The sequence below is a fragment of the Salvelinus fontinalis genome, chromosome 6 (genome assembly GCF_029448725.1).
Source record: "Salvelinus fontinalis isolate EN_2023a chromosome 6, ASM2944872v1, whole genome shotgun sequence".
Taxonomy (NCBI): Eukaryota; Metazoa; Chordata; class Actinopteri; order Salmoniformes; family Salmonidae; genus Salvelinus; species Salvelinus fontinalis.
In genome coordinates, this window is record NC_074670.1 from 43,899,535 (window position 1) to 43,919,686 (window position 20,152).

Here is a 20,152-nt window from a genome sequence, read left to right on the forward strand (position 1 = left end):
TCACATGAATTATTTTTTACTTTCCTGTTCGTTTTACATACATAGCGTCATCTTTTGTTTTCATTTACACATAGGAACCTTTTATGCACAGCATATCTCAGTTGACTAGTTTTTGCGGCGAAGACTCTCTCCCCGCGCATCAGTAGAGAACAGGTCCCTGTAACAAACTGCACCAGCTCAATGGCGACTTCAACTCATCAAATCTCATTGCAAAGTTAGCTTTCAGTTTGTCTAAAAACTTTGACATTGATCTGTACTGATCATGACTGAATATAGTTGCGCAGTGTAGAGAAATTTAGTGTTTTTTGGGGGCTAAAATCAGAGGAGAAAATAAACTACTTTATTTAGAAAATACATTTGTTTTTCAATCATGTGAATAACTGTTTTATCCCTCCCCTGTAGTCCCAAATTAAGTCCATTCAATTGAATGAAGATGTCACTGAAAAAACAAACATCTGATACGAACTCCTCATCAATCATTTGCTAGATATGTGTTGGCTTTCTTGTGGCGGCAATCATGGAGAAAAGCAAATATCTCCTCCCTAAGCTCACATTTTTTGTAATAAAAAAAAAATCGAACCTTTGTTTAACTAAGCAAGTCAGTTAAGAACAAATTCTTATTTACAATGACGGCCTACCCTATGGAACCCCCAATCACGGAAGGATGTGATACAGCCTGGTTAGGCTGCTCTCATAGGCTGCTCTCTTGAGAGCATTATTACCCTTTGATGCAAGAAACCACTTTTTCCCCCACAGTAGAGTGAAACATTCATAGTGTTAACTAAAGGGAAAAACTGTCGAACGTTGAATGAAGTTCAATCTCATACTTCTCTGCTCAGGCTCATATTTCTTCTGTGCGGCAATCCGAGGGGAGCTGCGCGCACGTCCGCAGTTTAGAGGGAACATTGGCCATAATTGAGTCCATATGTGTTTTATAACTCACTGCTGATTTAAGTGCAAAGCACGTTCTGGTGTATCAGGCAGTGTAGTGATCTCATCTGCGGTGAAAGAGCAGATAGGCGGGCAGACAGACCCTGTACCCCTGTTAGCAGTTCTAATTGGCTGTAACTGCTATGTTGGATGATATTGATTGACAGCACTTAATGGGCGGGACTACAGGAAAACAAAAGGTTACGTATGTAATTACGGTTATGTGAGCTATTAGATCACTCCAATATGGTATCCTTCCGCTCGGCAGGATACATTCTGATTTAAGAATTTCAGATTAGTCACATGTACTGAGTAGTGCTGTGGCTGGCCCCCTTAAATAGCTGCCGCCGCACTACTCCCTCCTTGTGTCCTTTTCTAGACGCCGTAGATCACCGACAAGAGGATTCGAGTGATCCAATAGCTCGCATATCCGTGGTTAGATATGTAACCTTCGTTATGTAGCACTATATTGGATCACTCCAATCTGGTATCACAATACCATATTAATCGGTGAACTAGGCATGGCCAGACGAGCGAAATCCCGTAGGACTGAGCTCAGGGCAGTAATGGTTGCTGTGTGCCTCTATCCCCCTTCAGCAAAGTGGAGGCAACACCCAACACGTCCATCCCGACCTGGTTGCGGCAGCAACATTGACTTGATAGTACCTAGCAAAAGTGCTGGATGCCCATCTGGCCAAAGACACTCTGAAAGTAGATGATGCTCGGCCCGCATCAAGCAGTGATTGTAAAAAGTGTAAAACCGTTTGTACATCACACGACTTGAGGGTAACATTATGACCCTCACACCAAGTACAGAATATGCCCCACCGCATTTGATATGACGCGTTGGTGGAGGAAGCCCTGGCGTTCTGCAACTTGTTAACCACTTTGTCCTGAATGCCTAGACTTTCCCATTTACGCCTTTCAGGGGCCAAGCCCAAAGCTGGAGGCTGCGTGTGTCTGGATGCCAAAGGGTCCCTCGAGCCTGAGAGAGCAGGTCGGGTCTCAGCTGCAGCTGCCACTGGGTCCCAGAGAGGAGGGACAACAGGAGGCTGAACCATGGTCGTCTCGGGAGCATCTTGAACTTGAGCTCCTTTAAACATTTGCAGGTCCAGGATCGTCCGAAAGCTGCCGTCCTTTTTCGGCACTATGAAATACGTGGAGTAGAACCCACTTAGCCGTTCTAGTGGCTCTACCTTCCTGATTGTGTCCTTGCTCAGAAGCGAGGCTATCTCCAACCGGAGTGCCTCCTTCCTCACCCCGTCTTCCACGAGTTGACCCAGATGCCCCTGTTGGAGGGCGTTCGGCATTAGAACTGGAGTTTGTATTCCCCCAGGACTGTGCCCAGTACCCAGGGAGACTCCACCTAAATCTCCCAGTTTACCCTTTGGGCCTGGGAGAGACGGCCGAGGCCGACTGCCAGCACCTCAGGAGGGGTGCCGGGGCCCATCCTTCTTAGCCGCATGCCGCTGCTTGTAAGGATGGTCACGACTCCTGTCCTTGTGCTGTCGGGGTGTAAAACGCTGGTTCCCATTTCCCTGCCCCTGTTGTCTCGGTGGGGGAGGAGCGTGGCCAAGAAGTTGCTGGAGCCCTCGGGACATCCTGCCCTGTCTTCCAGCTCCTCCGAGGGGTGGGGGCGGTAGGGCGCCCAGTTACCAAGAACTCCTGCAGTCTCTCTGTTTTTACGCAGTTTTGTAGTCTGCTGGATGATGTTGTTGACCCCTGGCCCAAAGGTGGAACCTGGCGTGAAGGGGAGCTCCAAGAATGTTTTCTGAACTGGCGGTGGCAGTTTAGACTCTGTCAGCCAAAGATGGCGGTGTGAAGTCATCACTGAAGCCAAAGCCTTGCCGTTGGCACATACCATGTCTGTCTGGAGCATAGTGAGTAGCCTTGACACCTCTGTGACCTCCTTCAGCTCATCACGAACCCCTGGGATGCGAGGGATCAGCAGGGTGAGGTATGATTGCAGCATCGTAGCCGCGTTTACGAGGTGCACCATGATGGAGAGGGTACCGAAAGTGCTTTGCAGCCGTTCATCGCTTACTCTGTCTGGTCCTGGTTTGAGGCGAGGCACCTAGCCAATGATCTCCTTGTCAGGGAGGATGGGGGGGCAGATGGGGATAAGGAGCTGCTCAGATGGTGTTTCTTACAGCTTGATATCAAGGGCGATAGCCACTCTTGCTTAAAGCTCCCGTGTTGCTTCCTTCAACACAGGGGGTGCCTCTGTAGCAGTGTTCCCAGCTACAGATGGTGCTGTGGACTGGGTCGATCCTTGATGTGCTCGGGACACTGAAGCACTGTCACCCAACTCCAACTCGTCTCTAGCGCGGAGAGAGAGGGCATCGTCGCCGTCATCACCCCCCCCCGTAAAGTGTTCACTTCCTCCCGCAGGCAGAGGTACCCCACATCTCTCACAATGAAACACAATAATAGTTATTTTGTTTCTCTGTGAAAGTGAAGCCAACAGTGGGATATTACTATGTCTGTGCAATACCGTAAAAGTCAGATACTATAGACCTACAGTACCAGCCTTAGTGTATGAGACTTAAGGAGAGGAGAGGTGAATTGGTTATGAACTGCCTGATCGTGGGAGGAGGTGCAGAGCACACAAACTCACACGTTAGCTCAATCTTTGCTTATACAGTGCATTCGGAAAGTATTCAGACCCCTTGACTTTTTCCACATTTTATTACGTTACAGCCTTATTCTAAAATGTATTAAATAAATGTTTTGCCTGATCAATCTACACACAATACCCCATAATGACAAAGCGAAAACAGGTTTTAGATGTAATTTTATTTATTAAAAATAAAAAACAGAAATACCTTGTTTACATAGGTATTCTGACCCTTTTCTTTGAGACTCGAAATTGAGCTCAGGTGCATCCTGTTTCCATTGATCATCCTTGAGATGTTTCAACAACTTGATTGGAGTCAAGCTGTGGTAAATTCAATTGATTGGACATGATTTGGAAAGGCACACACCTGTCCCACAGTTGAGAGTGCACGTCAGAGCAAAAACCAAGCCATGCGGTCAAAGGAATTGTCCTTGGGGCTCAGACAGGATTGTGTCGGCACAGATCTGGGGAAGGGTACCAAAACATTTCTGCAGCATTGAAGGTCCCCAAGAACAGTGGCCTCAATCATTCTTAAATGGAAGAAGTTTGGCACCACCAACACTCTTCCTAGAGCTGGTCGCCTGGCCGAACTGAGCAATCGGGGGAGAAGGGCCTTGGTTAGGGAGGTGACCAAGAACACGATGGTCACTCTGACAGAGCTCTAGAGTTCTTCTGTGGAGATGGGAGAATGTTCCAGAAGGACAACGATCTCTGCAGCACTCCACCAATCAGGGCTTTATGGTAGTGGCCAGACGGAAGCTACTCCTCAGTAAAAGGCACATGACAGCCTGCTTGGAGTTTTCCAAAAGGCCCTTAAAGGACTCTGACCATGAGAAACAAGATTCTCTAGTCTGATGGAACCAAGATTGAACTCTTTGGCCTGAAAGCCAAGCATCAAGTCTGGAGGAAACCTGGCACCATCCCTATGGTGAAGCGTGGTGGCAACATCATGCTGTGGGGATATTTTTCAGCTGCAGGGATTTGGGAGACTAGTCAGGATCAAGGGAAAGAGGAACGGAGCAAGTACGGAGAGATCCTTGATGAAACTCTGCTCCAGAGCACTCAGGACCTCGGACTGGGCTGCAGGTTCACCTTCCAACAGGACAACGACCCTAAGCACACAGTCAAGACAACTCAGGATTGGCTTCGGGACAAGTCTTTGAATGTCCTTGAGTGGCCCGGCCAGAGACCGGACGTGAACTCGATTGAACATCTCTGGAGAGACCTGAAAATAGCTGTGCAGCGATGCTCCCAATCCCAACCTGAGCTTGAGAGGATCTGCAGACAAGAATGTGAGAAACTCCCCAAATACAGGTGTGCCAAGCTTGTAACGTCATACCCAAGAAGACTCGAGGCTGTAATCGCTGCCAAAGGTGCTTCAACAAAGTACTGAGTTAAGGGTCTGAATACTTATGTTAATGTGATATTTCAGTTTAGAATATTTTATATATTTGCTAAAATGTATAAAAATCTATTTTGCTTTGGTATTGTGTGTAGACTGATGACAATTTTTTATTTTTCATCAATTTTAGAATAATGTAATGTAACAAAATGTGGAAAAAGTCAAGGGGTCTGAATACTTTCCGAATGCACTGTACGTGTGATTCGGCTGTAACTCACGCCACGTTATAGTTTATTCTACTATACGTGGGGGTGTTGTCAGGATGTAAAGAGTGTGCTTAGTCCTGCAGTGGTCTCCTCCTCTTAAGCTAGCTACTGCATAGTTCGTTCACCGTGGAACACACAAGAGTCTAGGCAAGATGGCTGCTCCCTGTGAGGGAGAAGTGTGGTGTACCTAGGGACACGTGACTCATTCTCCGGGGAGAACTGCAAGCCCGCCAGAGCGAAACATACACAGACTCCCGATCCTGCGGAGTAATGTGTGGTCCCCAAGCCCGAAGGCTCCACCGGAAGGGTTCCGGTGGACAGACAAGACACAGGAAACTAGGACAAACCCTCAGCTCCGCAATACTGGTTGACCAAACCGAGTATCGCTCAGGTTGGTACAGTAGTTGCTCCACTAAAAGTTGTGCAATTATGCTGCGGGATTTAGAGGTAATTTGTGGTTTAGTACGGTACCCTGTGTCACCACTTTATTGCTCCAGACCAGCGCAAGGGGGAGTTAGAGCACTGATTATGCTTTTGGGTCCTACTGTGTCGCTAACTGACAATGAATGGGCAACATAAACCTAAATAGAGACTGGTAATTGTGCACGACTTCGGTATTACTTACTAAAACTGTTGTTACACTAAGGTTTTTATTATGTTAGGATTATTTTGCTCTTGCTGTAGTAGTGTAGACTACTCCTGACCGGTCACGCTGTACAGCTCCTGAGTCGCGCAACAGTCTAAGACACTGCATAGCAGTGCAAGCTGTGTTGCTACAGATTCTGGTTCAATACACATGCCATCCTTGACCGGTAGACCCATGCTGTAGTTTTTTCGTTTCTGTCCCTCTAAAAACTTAAATAAATTATTCTAAGTAATAAGTTAGTAACAATGTCTCACCCTATGTTCAAGAATGGCCTTTTTCTTGCTCATTTTATGTTATTTGAAAACTAAATCTCCAAAATATTGTTATTTTTTTAAACAAAGCGATTTATTATCATTAATTTAGAATTTTATAAAAGCTCATTGGATATTCTCACAGATATATTATTAACCCTGTTATTAGCAGGACAATATATATTGGTCATGGCTCCCGAGTGGCGCACAATGGGATTGCCTTGCAGTTCTCCAGCTGTATCCACTGAAAGCCTGCGAGGTTCAAGGCACGAGGGCAGGGGGCACGTGGCACGGGATGGGCCGGAGAGCCGGGCCCATGGGGAAGGGAGGGGGGGGGGGGGGGTGATGGACCCCCCCCCACACACACACCACCACCCTGGCAACACTTTAAGGGGCATTGCACTAATAATGGAGCTGACTAGGGAAACGTTCCCGCTGTTCTTTTCTTAGTGCCAGTCTGCACGTTCAAACTTTGTAGTCACGTTGGGCGAGTTGGAACCGGTGTATTTCTGAATCAAACGCGCCAAATAAATGGACATTTTAGGGATATAAAGAAGGAATTTATCAAACAAAACGACCATTCATTGTGTCACTGAGACATTTGGGATTGCAAAAAGAAGATCTTCAAAGGTAAGGCATTTATTATATAGTTATTTCTGACTTTTGTGTCGCACCTGCCTGGTTGAATTCTTTTTTTCATGTGTTTGTATGCGGGGCGCTGTCCTCAGATAATCGCATGGTCTGCTTTCGCCGTAAAGCTTTTTTGAAATCTGACACAGCGGCTAGATTATTAAGCTTTACTTTGATGTATTACACTTATATTTTCGTGAATGTTGAATATTGATATTCCTGTAGTTTGAATTTGGCGCTCTGCAATTTCACTGGATGTTGTCAAATCGATCCTGCTAAAGGGATTGGCGGCGTGAAGGGATCACTAAGAGGCTAAATACAAGGACAAAACCCAAACGAGATGGCACAAGCCAAACCGAGTGGCGGGACTACAAAGCACCCTGATGGAGAGGCTAGCTTAGCTAGCTGCTCCAAGTTATTGAATAGCTGTGGGTATACTTCTGTCCTTATAGACTCAAACATAGAGCCCTTACCAAGCTAATCCTCTTTGGAATGAGCCGAGAAAAGGAAGAGGTGGGAGTAGTGCGGCGGAAGCTATTTAAGGGGGTCACCCGCAGCACTACCCGGTTCACGGGACTAATCTGAAATTCTTACTCAGAATGTATCCTGCCGAGCAGAAGGATACAATATTAGAGTGATCCAATATAGTGATGAATAACAGATTCTCCCATTTGGAGAATATTGAACTAGGGCTCTTTTTGGAACTAAACATGGCCTTTTTCTCGCTGATTCTTTTTATTAATGTTCAGAATTGATCAAAGGGCCATTCTAAATTGATAAATGGACCGGATCTGGCCCACGGGCCGCCAGTTGAATAGGCCTGCTTTAATGTGTGCACTCATTGACAGGGGTAAGAGATTTATGCCAATCTCTCTCTCTGCCTCCCTCTCTCTCTCTCTCTCTCTCTCTCACTGTCTGTCTCACTGTCTGTCTCTCTCTCTCTCTCAGGTGTGGTGTTCATGGCAGGGAGGGTGTACGCGGTGGGAGGCTTCAACGGCTCGTTGCGAGTCAGGACGGTGGATGTGTATGACGGGGTGAGGGACCAGTGGACTACAGTTCCCAGCATGCAAGAGCGACGCAGCACCCTTGGATCGGCCGTGCTGGGGGACCTGCTCTATGCCGTGGGGGGCTTCGACGGGAGCACGGGTACTTATTCTTACCTCCCCCTCCTTTTTTTGTCACCATTGTCCAAGATTTGTGTGTTTTCTAAGTGTTCCAGTAGGCCTTTGAGGGGCAGCGGAGTGTGTTACAGTGTGACTAAATGGAGCAGGGAGCACTAGTGCCTCCAGAATGAATGTCTAGATTGTATGGTTAGACACAGTGGTGATGTCACCCCAACCGCATCTGATTATACTGATACACTGGAACAGAGAGGAGAGAGCATTAGTGTTGGGCCTCATTTCATTTGAGTATTGTGTCCTGCTTTCAGTACATTAGAGCATTCTCCTCTCCCTTTTCCCTCCTTCCCTCCCTCCATCTCAGGCCTGTCGTCAGTGGAGGTCTACAACTACAAGACCAATGAGTGGATGTTTGTTGCTCCCATGAACACGAGACGCAGCAGCGTCGGAGTGGGAGTGGTAGATGGTAAGAGAAGAACAGTGTGTTTGTGTGTCAACAGTGCTATTTGTGAACTTCTCATTTTGCCTGTCTACAGTATATCAGTGTGTGTGAGTGCTTCATTGTCCTATATAGAGCTTCTGTGTGTATCTGTGCTTGTGTATTTATCAGTGGGGGTGTTGTGTTTCTGGCTGTGGGTGTCCATTCAGCATCTCTTTGTACGTGTTCCTTGTTGTATTCCTCAGTGGGTGTGTGTTGTGTTGTACAGGGAAGCTGTATGCGGTGGGCGGCTACGACGGGGCGTCGCGCCAGTGTCTCAGCACGGTGGAGGAGTACAACCCAGTCAGTAACCAGTGGGGCTACATGGCTGACATGAGCACCAGACGTAGCGGAGCAGGTAGAGACCAGACCTCAGCATCAACAACCCTCTGTTGTCCTCCTCACAGACACAACAGTAGCTTCTGTCTCGAGAAGTATGCAGTGCCACCTCTCAGTGGCCTACATACACACTGCACTCCACAGGAGGCAGCTCATATTAATGGCTGGAAGGGAGCTAATGGATTGACATCAAACACATGTGTTTTGATGTGTTTGATACAATTCCGCTCAAGCCATTACCATGAGCCCATCCTCCCCAATTAAGGTGCCACCAACTTCCTGTGCTGCACTCACATCGTCAGTGTCCACAGAGAAAACATAAGCCGTGGGAGTGTTGTGGCTTTAAGTCCAGGGAATCTATGGAATGTGTAATGGAGCTGTACGATATGTGATATAGGGCTGTACGTATTAGAGGTCGACCGATTTTATGATTTTAACGCCGATACCGATTATTGGAGGCCCAATAAAAGCCGGTACCGATTAATCGGCAGTTTTTTATATATATATATTTGTACTAATGACAATTACAACAATACTGGATGAACAGTTTTATTTTAACTTAATATAATACCTAAATACACTGCTCAAAAAAATAAAGGGAACACTAAAATAACACATCCTAGATCTGAATGAATTAAATATTCTTATTAAATACTTTTTTCTTTACATAGTTGAATGTGCTGACAACAAAATCACACAAATTATCAATGGAAATCAAATTTATCAACCCATGGAGGTCTGGATTTGGAGTCACACTCAAAATTAAAGTGGAAAACCACACTAGAGGCTGATCCAACTTCGATGTAATGTCCTTAAAACAAGTCAAAATGAGGCTCAGTAGTGTGTGTGGACTCCACATGCCTGTATAACCTCCCTACAACGCCTGGGCATGCTCCTGATGAGGTGGCGGATGGTCTCCTGAGGGATCTCCTCCCAGACCTGGACTAAAGCATCCGCCAACTCCTGGACAGTCTGTGGTGCAACGTGGCGTTGGTGGATGGAGCGAGACATGATGTCCCAGATGTGCTCAATTGGATTCAGGTCTGGGGAACGGGGGGGCCAGTCCATAGCATCAATGCCTTCCTCTTGCAGGAACTGCTGACACACTCCAGCCACATGAGGTCTAGCATTGTCTTGCATTAGGAGGAACCCAGGGCCAACCGCACCAGCATATGGTCTCACAAGGGGTCTGAGGATCTCATCTCGGTACTTAATGGCAGTCAGGCTACCTCTGGCGAGCACATGGAGGGCTGTGCGGCCCCCAAAGAAATGCCACCCCACACCATGACTGACCCACCGCCAAATCGGTCATGCTGGAGAATGTTGCAGGCAGCAGAACGTTCTCCACGGCGTCTCCAGACTCTGTCACATCTGTCACGTGCTCAGTGTGAACCTGCTTTCATCTGTGAAGAGCACAGGGCGCCAGTGGCGAATTTGCCAATCTTGGTGTTCTCTGGCAAATGCCAAACGTCCTGCACGGTGTTGGGCTGTAAGAACAACCCCCACCTGTGGACGTCGGGCCCTCATAACACCCTCATGGAGTCTGTTTCTGACCGTTTGAGCAGACACATGCACATTTGTGGCCTGCTGGAGGTCATTTTGCAGGGCTCTGGCAGTGCTCCTCCTTGCACAAAGGCGGAGGTAGCGGTCCTGCTGCTGGGTTGTTGCCCTCCTACGGCCTCCTCCACGTCTCCTGATGTACTGGCCTGTCTCCTGGTAGCGCCTCCATGCTCTGGACACTACGCTGACAGACACAGCAAACCTTCTTGCCACAGCTCGCATTGATGTGCCATCCTGGATGAGCTGCACTACCTGAGCCACTTGTGTGGGTTGTAGACTCCGTCTCATGCTACCACTAGAGTGAAAGCACCGCCAGCATTCAAAAGTGACCAAAACATCAGCCAGGAAGCATAGGAACTGAGAAGTGGTCTGTGGTCACCACCTGCAGAACCACTCCTTTATTGGGGGTGTCTTGCTAATTGCCTATAATTTCCACCTTTTGTCTATTCCATTTGCACAACAGCATGTGAAATTTATTGTCAATCAGTGTTGCTTCCTAAGTGGACAGTTTGATTTCACAGAAGTGTGATTGACTTGGAGTTACATTGTGTTGTTTAAGTGTTCCCTTTATTTTTTTGAGCAGTGTAAATTCTATTTAGTCTTAAATAAATAATGAAACATGTTCAATTTTGGTTTAAACAATGCAAAAACACAGTGTTGGAGAAGAAAGTAAAAGTACAATATGTGCCATGTAAAAAAGCTAACGTTTAAGTTCCTTGCTCAGAACATGAGAACATATGAAAGCTGGTGGTTCCTTTTTAACATGAGTCTTCAATATTCCCAGTTACAAAGTTTTAGGTTGTAGTTATTATAGGAATTATAGGACTATTTCTCTCTATACCATTTGTATTTCATATACCCTTGACTATTGGATGTTCTTATAGGCACTTTAGTATTGCCAGCCTAATCTCGGGAGTTGATAGGCTTGAAGTCATAAACAGCGCAATGCTTGAAGCACAGGGAAGAGCTGCTGGCAAACGCAGGAAAGTGCTGTTTGAATGAATGCTTATGAGCCTGCTGCTGCCTTCCACCGTTCAGTCACTGTTCTATCATAGACTTAATTATAATATAAATAACAGACAGAAATACGAGCCTTAGGTCATTAATATGGTCAAATCCGGAAATGATCATTTCGAAAACAAAACGATTATTCTTTCAGTGAAATACGGAACCTTTCCGTATTTTATCTAACGGGTGGCATCCCTAAGTCTAAATATTGCTGTTATATTGCACAACCTTCAATGTTATGTCATAATTATGTACAATTCTGGCAAATGAATTACGGTCTTTGTTAGGAAGAAATGGTCTTCACACAGTTCACAACGGCCCAAACTGCTGCATATACCCTGACTCTGCTTGTGTAGCGTGGTTCATTCTGCGTTGTGTACTTTTAATTATGACACTGCCACAACTGGAGGTCTGCTGGTTGAATTATTTTTATTTGCCCTGCACACGAAGAGACAACACACAATATTTAAGCCCTTGGCGCAGTCCTAGCTCTCAGGCACCTGCGCAAGCACATGGACACTCACTCAAACACTGTCCCAAGTACTCACATGTCAACATAGGTACCCTAGTTAGCGAGCTGGGTGAAACTTGTTAACATAAATCTTTATATTGTCCACATTGTAACAAAACGTATGGTTGCATAACAGTACATTGTGTAACATTACCAAGGTTTTATATTGAACAATTTCGGAGCCAAGGACAACATATCTTGCTAGCCGAAGGCCAGGCAAAAGAGAACAATAAGGGGGTACGGAAATACAGATAACCCGCGATGGGCCAAACCAAAATATACACAACTTTTACAATCACGTGTATGTACAATATTGATATGAAAAAGTGTTTGTACACCAAAAAATAACATTAGCTATACAGCTGTAATAAAAAAAAAAAAATGTAAACACTGAATTATTATTACTATTATTATTATTATTATTATTAACATCCCCTCTTGACCTGGCCTATTTGAATTGGTCCTTGTGTGCAACTTGGTGCAAAATCTAGGGGACAACATCCCACTGCTACACTTGTACAGAATGCAAGAGAAGTGACACAATTTCCCTAGTTAAAATAAATTAATGTAAGCAGGCAATTTTGACAAAATATGCAGGTTTAAAAATATATACTTATTGATTTAAAGAAAGGCATTGGTGTTTATGGTTAGGTACACATTGGTGCAACGACAGTGCTTTTTTTTGCGAATGCGTTTGTTAAATCATCACCCGTTTGGCCAAGTAGGCTGTGATTCGATGATAAATTAACATGCACCACATTGATTATATCCAACGCAGGACAAGCTAGATAAACTAGTAATATCATCAACCATGTGTAGTTAACTAGAGATTATGTTAAGATTGATTGTTTTTTGTAAGCTAGCAACTTACCTTGGCTCTTGTTGCACTCGCGTAACAGGTGGTCAGCCTGCCACGCAGTCTCCTCGTGGAGTGCAATGTTATCGGCGTCTAAAAAAGCCGATTACCGATTTGTTATTTTTACAGATTTTTTCACTTATAATTCACTTTATCACAATTCCAGTGGGTCAGAAGTTTACATACACTAAGTTGACTTTGCCTTCAAACAGCTTGGAAAATTCCATAAAATGATGTCATGGCTTTAGAAGCTTCTGATAGGCTAATTGACATAATTTGAGTCAATTGGAGGTGTACCTGTGGATGTATTTCAAGACCAACCTTCAAACTCAGTGCCCCTTTGCTTGACATCATGGGAAAATCTAAAGAAATCAGCCAAGACCTCAGAAAATAAATTGTAGACCTCCACAAGTCTGGTTCATCCTTGGGAGCAATTTCCAAACGCCTGAAGGTACCACGTTCATCTGTACAAACAATAGTACGCAAGTATAAACACCATGGGACCATGCAGCCGCCATACCGCTCAGGAAGGAGACGCATTCTTTCTCCTAGAGATGAACGTACTTTGGTGTGAAAAGTGCAAATCAATCCCAGAACAACAGCAAAGGACCTTGTGAAGATGCTGGAGGAAACAGGTACAAAGGTATCTATATCCACAGTAAAACGAGTCCTATATCGACATAACCTGAAAGGCTGCTCAGCAAGGAAGAAGCCACTGCTCCAAAACCTGCATAAAAAAGCCAGACTATGGTTTGCAACTGCACATGGGGACAAAGATCGTACTTTTTGGGGAAATGTCCTCTGGTGTGACGAAACAAAAATGGCCATAATGACCATTGTTATGTTTGCAGAAAAAGGGAGAGGCTTGCAAGCCGAAGAACACCATGCTGACCGTGAAGCATGGGGGTGGCAGCATCATGTTGCGGGGTGCTTTGCTGCAGGAGGGACTGGTGCACTTCACAAAATAGATGGCATCATGAGGACGGAAGATTATGTGGATATATTGAAGCAACATCTCAAGACATCAGTCAGGAAGTCAAAGCTTGGTCGCAAATGGGTCTTCCAAATGGACGATGACCCCAAGCATACTTCCAAAGTTGTGGCAAAATGCCTTAAGGACAACAAAGTCAAGGTATTGGAGTGGCCATCACAAAGCCCTGACCTCAATCCTATAGACAATTTGTGAGCAGAACTGAAAAAGTGTGTGCGAGCAAGGAGGCCTACAAACCTAACTCAGTTACACCAGCTTTGTCAGGAAGAATGGGCCAACATTCACCCAACTTATTGTGCGAAGCTTGTGGAAGGCTACCTGAAACATTTGACCCAAGTTAAACAATTTAAAGGCAATGCTACCAAATACTAATTGAGTGTATGTAAACTTCTGACCCACTGGGAATGTGATGAAAGAAATAAAAGCTGAAATAAATAATTCTCTCTACTATTATTCTGACTTACCAAAACTATAGTTTGTTAACAAGACATTTGCGGTGGTTGAAAAACCAGTTTTAATGACTCCAACATAAGTGTATGTAAACTGACTTCAACTGTATATTCTCTCGCTCTCGCTCTCGCTCTCTCTCTACTCATTCAAGGGTTTTTCTTTTTTTCTATTTTCTACATTGTAGAATAATAGTGAAGACATCAACACTATGGAATAACACATATGGAATCATGTAGTAACCAAATAAGTGTTAAACAAATCAAAATATATTTGAGATTCTTCAAAGTAGCTGCCCTGTTGACAGTTTTGCACACCCTTGGCATTCTCTCAACCCGCTTCATGAGGTAGTCAGTAACATTTTACTGCCTACAGAGATTCCTGGAAATAGGAAATGTCTTGTAAATCATTTTCTATTGGGATGGTAGCTATGCGTCTCTCTCTTTTTCAAGGGTGCCGTTGTGTATTTTCACTCCCATTCTGTTAACTTTGGTATTGTGAGAGTGTCTCTCAGTCAATGTTGTTGTGAATGAGTCTCCTGTGCAGCTGGGCAGAGGAAGTAGCACCAACACAATGCAGCCCCTTAAGTCCTGGTGATGCTGCCTGGGTTCATCCAGGACTACACTGCTAACTAATTAGCTGGCAGCAGTGAGGGAACAGCACAACCATATCAACACCTACAACTCAATATTCACCCAATATGGTTTTAATGCGCTACAAGCAATGTTTTCCCTGCATGAGCACATGTTAGGGTTGGGCCATATTACAATATCGACGATAATTGACAGCCATCTTCGATGGTGACGACATCGTTGTGTTCAATAAATACGTTATATAGCCTACAGAACGCAAGAGAGGAATGTAGGCCAGACAGAGTGAGGAATTCCACCAAAGCAGCGCCAAATGTCTAGTCAGAAAATATTGTATCTCTGTTGGATGCATGGGCATTAGGCTATAGCCTAAACAATTTAAAGCATTTTTTTTATTATTAACACACTCCTTAACTATATTGATGCTTAATGAAAAATGTAGCCTATATTCCCTTCTCTCTCAATTCGATAGGCTATGAATATGACTGTGAAGGCCACACTTCATCGTTTTATGCGTGGATTTCTCCCGATCAAGCAATGAATCTAACGGAGTTCCATCTCAAACAGTTATTTGAATATCCTCAAAACACAAGGTAGCCAGGGGGCGAATAATGAGAGAGAAAAGAACTAGATCAGGAGCCTGTAGAAAAACCGAATGACAAGTTCAATCAAATTGAAGCTTATTAAGAAAGAAATGATCCGTGCGGGCCCGGGGAAACCCCGCCATATGAGGTTGACAACAAAATGGTCAATAACTAGGCCTATCATACAAGTTACAGTTATGAACAGTAGCTTATAGCCCAAATATTCTAACCTACGAAGGTGTTGTCCTAAAGTTGTGGCTTTCAAGAGTAACAAGAATGAAAGTCTCTATAGCATGGGCTATTCTCAATCACACTTTTTATGAGAGATAGAACAAACCATATTATAAATTTTTCTATTATTTTATGAGGCAAATAAAGCAATTTTTATCCAGTTCTGAAGAAGGTAGACTACTTCTATTCAGCCCAAGGTGGAGGCCTATAACCTAGCTCACTACGGTAAGGCAGCCCGTTCCTTATCAGATAGTCACTACTCCATCAGGTGCGCCACACACACACACACACACACACCTCTGTTCTTCTCCTCCACCAGAAAGGAATGTTAGGCAAGATTTGCCAGCGCTTCACCTCTGCCCTGGCTTTCATCATAAACTGCTGTAACGATTCGTCCAGTTGCATTCGTATGCATCACAATGTTTTATGGGTACATAATCACGATAGGACAAAGGTTAACATCACCCGACCCTAGCATACAGCGATCTAAACCGAATGAGCACTGAAATTAGATTACTGCCGTAGAGGGTGCTGTTCACAAGAGAACTACTGGAGCTGATACTTAGCTCCAGCTTGCTGCTTATTAATGGACGACAGTTATGGCTGGTGAACATCTGTAGCGTGTTTATGTGTGAAGAGATATAAGTAGACGTGTGTGCGGTGGTGTTTGTAGGTGTTGGGGTGCTGAGCGGGCAGCTGTATGCGGCGGGGGGCCACGACGGGCCCCTGGTGAGGAAGAGTGTGGAGGTGTACGATCCCCCTAGTAACACCTGGAAACAAGTGTGCGACATGAACATGTGTCGGAGGAACGCCGGTAAGTAGCCTAACACACACACACACACACACACACACACACACACTAGAGACCATGAAATGCAGAACATTTGGGCATAGTGTGTGTGTGCGTGTCTCTAACCTCTCCCCCGTGTTCGTGCAGGAGTGTGTGCCATAAACGGACTGCTGTATGTGATCGGAGGAGACGACGGCTCGTGTAACCTCTCCTCAGTGGAGTATTACAACCCTGCCACAGACAAGTGGAGTCTCATCCCCACCAACATGAGCAACGGCCGAAGCTATGCAGGTAACCTTTCACCTTTGACCTTTCATACCCCCTATTCAAATGCTTGTCCGTGCATCCAAACTCGGGACCTTCTGGTCTGAAGAATAAAGTCCTCTGTTATCTCCCCTACAGGTGTATCCGTCATAGACAAGCCTTTATGACTATCAGCCCCCGACTGCAGGACCCCACAGCCACACGCAGCAGCCAAAGGGAGCCACTCTGATGCACACACAGATGTCTGATTTCACAGTCAACTCCTTGAAGCAACACTAGCTTGACAGGTGGCTCTGAGCATGGGTCTGGGCTGCCATAGAGAGAGAGGAGGAGAGGGAGAAAGAGAGTGGGGGGAACATTGGCTTCCATGGTCAAAGTGACCCCAAGACTCAACAATGCTGCCTGAAGCAGAGTGTCTTAAGTCTGGCTGCCAATGTGTTGGGCCAAGCAGGGCTGGAGGGAGACTGTTGTCCTACAGACTCATAGGGGGCCATTTAGTTATATTAGTATTAGGAGGGCCACACTCTCCTCATACTCATTTACAACTGAAGAGAGGGAGAATAAACTGGCTTTTTTTAAAGGGATAGACTAAATGAGCTATGACCAAGAAGAAGGTTGTTGATTGGCCTAGGAAACTACACTGTGGCCAACAGAGGCCTCTCAAACCAACCATGGGCTCTTGCTATGCCATGTCGTGTTACTGCTGTAGAAATGCACGGGTGATCATCAGGTCAGTCAGTCTGTCTGTTCTCTACTGGAGAGCCATGGGTGGACTGCAGACTCCAAGGTGATGCCCACAGGCTCTCTCACTGTCTGCAGCCTGAGGTGGGTCCTCTCTTTTTAAATACCACCTGAGATAATTGTCGGAGGAACTCAAGGCAGACTGGAGGACCAGCATTCACCGGGAGCCACATGCCTCAATTGCATACAATTTCCAATTTGGAATCGATCATGTTTTTTTTCACTCATATTAGAATTGGGCACTATGGGGGACCATGTTAATGTGGTGTTTTAAATGCACTGTAGATACATATTTGCAAAGTGATAACCAATATGCTGTCAGTCTTGACTTGGCTTACTTGATGTGCCATAATGCTCTCTCATACTGTATTTGAGTGTTTGTTTGCAAACCTTTGTATCTGAAGGATATGTGCCAAATTGATGCAAAAACATTAGACAATGGACATCATGTCAAAGAATGAATGCATTAGCACTTTGTCTTGTTTTGTATAAAGCTAATTTCCTGTAACATAACCAAAAGACTACTTTACAACTTCTGCACCAGGCACGGTAATTATCGTTAACCTTATTCCAAGCTCAACACATCTTTTACCAGGGTTGGGTTCAATTTCATTTCAGCTCTCATTAATTCAGGAAGTGCATTTTAAATTTTAAATTAGAATAAACTAAGGCACTTCTCAATGAATCTCTTGACTTGAAATGGAATTGACCCCTAACTGTCTTGTTCTACTCCTTGCCGATACTGTCATTTTGTTCAGAGATTCTTGTATTTCTGATAGAATCATTTTAATTTACTGCACAATCCATGGGTTTACTATGGTTGTACTTAGCCACCCCAGAGCGATGTTGAAATATGCAGGACATAGGCAACTTGTATATTATATCAAGATCGGTGAAATATTTTCTAAAGTTTCTTTTATTGTCAATATTAAATTAAAGTAAATATCATTTTTAATGAGCATTTGTTGTGTGTACTATGGCCACCTAGAATCCCTTTGAGCATTTTTCTTCTCGTGGATACATGGTTACCGTGGGTACATTGATCATTATAATGTATAGAATTATAATGTATATAATGTATAGAACATCTGCATCTCATCATAACATATAACCTAACCTGGCTTTTTAATTAACTTTTTAATTAACTTGGACTATGCAGCTGACTATGTGAGCCACCATTGTAAGATGGCGTTAAGAGTGTGGATGAGAGAAGATGTATTTGTGTATGAGGATAACATATTTTTTTTATTTAACCTGGCAAGTCAGTTCAGAACAAATTCTCATTTACAATGATATCTGTTGTCAGGGAATACTATTAGCAGCCATGTTCGTGGCCTTGTACATTAGATTTCAGGCCACTTGTGACACGGAATGTAGGGATAATCTCTCCATTGGTGGTAATGTTAAAACTTCAAACATTTCTACTAGCTAGCCACACGTCACTGACAATCCCAGACTGCATCCTCCTTAACCTCTCACAGCTGAGTCACAGGGTCCCTCTTGAGAGGTGCGGTCACATGTCAGAGCTGGACCACTCAGGGATCTACACTGAGCCAGCCTAAGGACACCAGCCTAATCTACAGACCATGAGTGTCCAAAACCCTGCATGGACCGACTGTGTCCATTCCGCCTGACAGTCTTCATATGTCTTTGGCTGCTCAGTTTGACTGACAAAAATGGCCTTTAATTTTAAGTGGGGCCTTGAATCATTGTCTGTGCTGAACATTAACACAAGACTGGTAGCGTTAGTATAAATAGCAATATGAATTAAAACATATGGATTTGGTGTCGTTCTTTTTATGATATATTATATAATTCAACAATATATGTAACCATTAAAAGAGCATGGCACACTAGCAAGTTGAAACACCAAAGTTGTGTGTTCCATTCCCACAGGGATCAAATATACATACTTAGGGTTAGGGTTAAAGCAGCCATGCAGTCTTTGTAATTGTATTTTAAAATCATCACTGTATATCTAATAAATCACTGTTTATTAAAATAACTCCAATTTATTTATATGTATTTTCCTGAGCCTTTGGCCCCTTAAAATGCTCAGCCTGATTGTGTGGGTGTTAGGAAACAAATGTGAAGATATTTACATACACAGCCCTGATTGGCTGATAGGATTGTCTAGAACCCACCCTCTTACCCAGACAACCCGTCATTGTTCTTTTATAATCAGATCACATTGTGATGTTATGATTGTGTGCCAAAAGTTCCATCACACCTGAACAGGCTGAAATTCCAGGCTTAACCCCCCCCCCCCCCCCCCACAATTTCAGTGTTATTTCAACCCCATAGTGTGGACATAAATTAGGGTCGGAGGGTTGAGCTGGGGTGTGGACATGACGTTAGGGTTATGGCTAAGTTTAGGGTCAGGTCAGGGTCAGGGTTGACATCCTGTGGGGACATAAATTTAAGGTTAGGGTTGGGGACATGAAACTTGGGTTAGGGTTAACTTTTGCAGTTGGTAGTTTGAACTTTGGTGTATTCATTACGTCAATTCTGTTGCAAACAGTTTCATCTGTTGCAAAAAGTTTACAACAGAAACCGTTTACTCCAAATGGAAAACTAATTTCTATTGGGAAAATTCAGCTAAATCCCTCCCTGTTTTGTTCCATTTGCTGTTTGCTTCCATTTGCTTCTTAAATGGTTAACAGTTTTTATTGCAAGTGGTAATGAATACACCACAGCTATTGACCACCTAGGCAGACTTCAAATAAAGAGGCCCTCTCAAACTTTCATAATTTTGTATTTTGTTTTGAAAGTGGTCAAAAGTGGTCCCGTTTGTGTACTACATGTTTTATTTTTGCAATTCATATATGTTATGAATTTATTGCGCATAAGCTCCTGGAAGGCATGTTTTAAGCATTACCAAAGCTCTTCATTAAGTGTGGTGTTACCTAAGTGTTAGTGTTGGCTGTGAACACTAGAGGGCAGCAGTAACAAAAATAAAAGG

At 44.3% G+C, this 20,152-nt stretch overlaps 1 protein-coding gene across 1 annotated transcript in view; it reads left to right on the top strand.

Moving 5' to 3' along the window:
* The window catches only part of klhl3 (kelch-like family member 3), a 28,874-nt gene extending 10,729 nt beyond the window's left edge, over window positions 1-18,145 (top strand). The window contains exons 10-15 of the mRNA XM_055926535.1: window positions 7,631-7,828; window positions 8,165-8,266; window positions 8,508-8,636; window positions 16,069-16,209; window positions 16,333-16,476; window positions 16,588-18,145. Of these exons, the coding sequence (XP_055782510.1) occupies window positions 7,631-7,828; window positions 8,165-8,266; window positions 8,508-8,636; window positions 16,069-16,209; window positions 16,333-16,476; window positions 16,588-16,616 (743 nt within the window). The 3' untranslated portion in view covers window positions 16,617-18,145. The remainder of the gene's footprint in view (window positions 1-7,630; window positions 7,829-8,164; window positions 8,267-8,507; window positions 8,637-16,068; window positions 16,210-16,332; window positions 16,477-16,587) is intronic.
* Window positions 18,146-20,152: the final 2,007 nt, after the last annotated feature.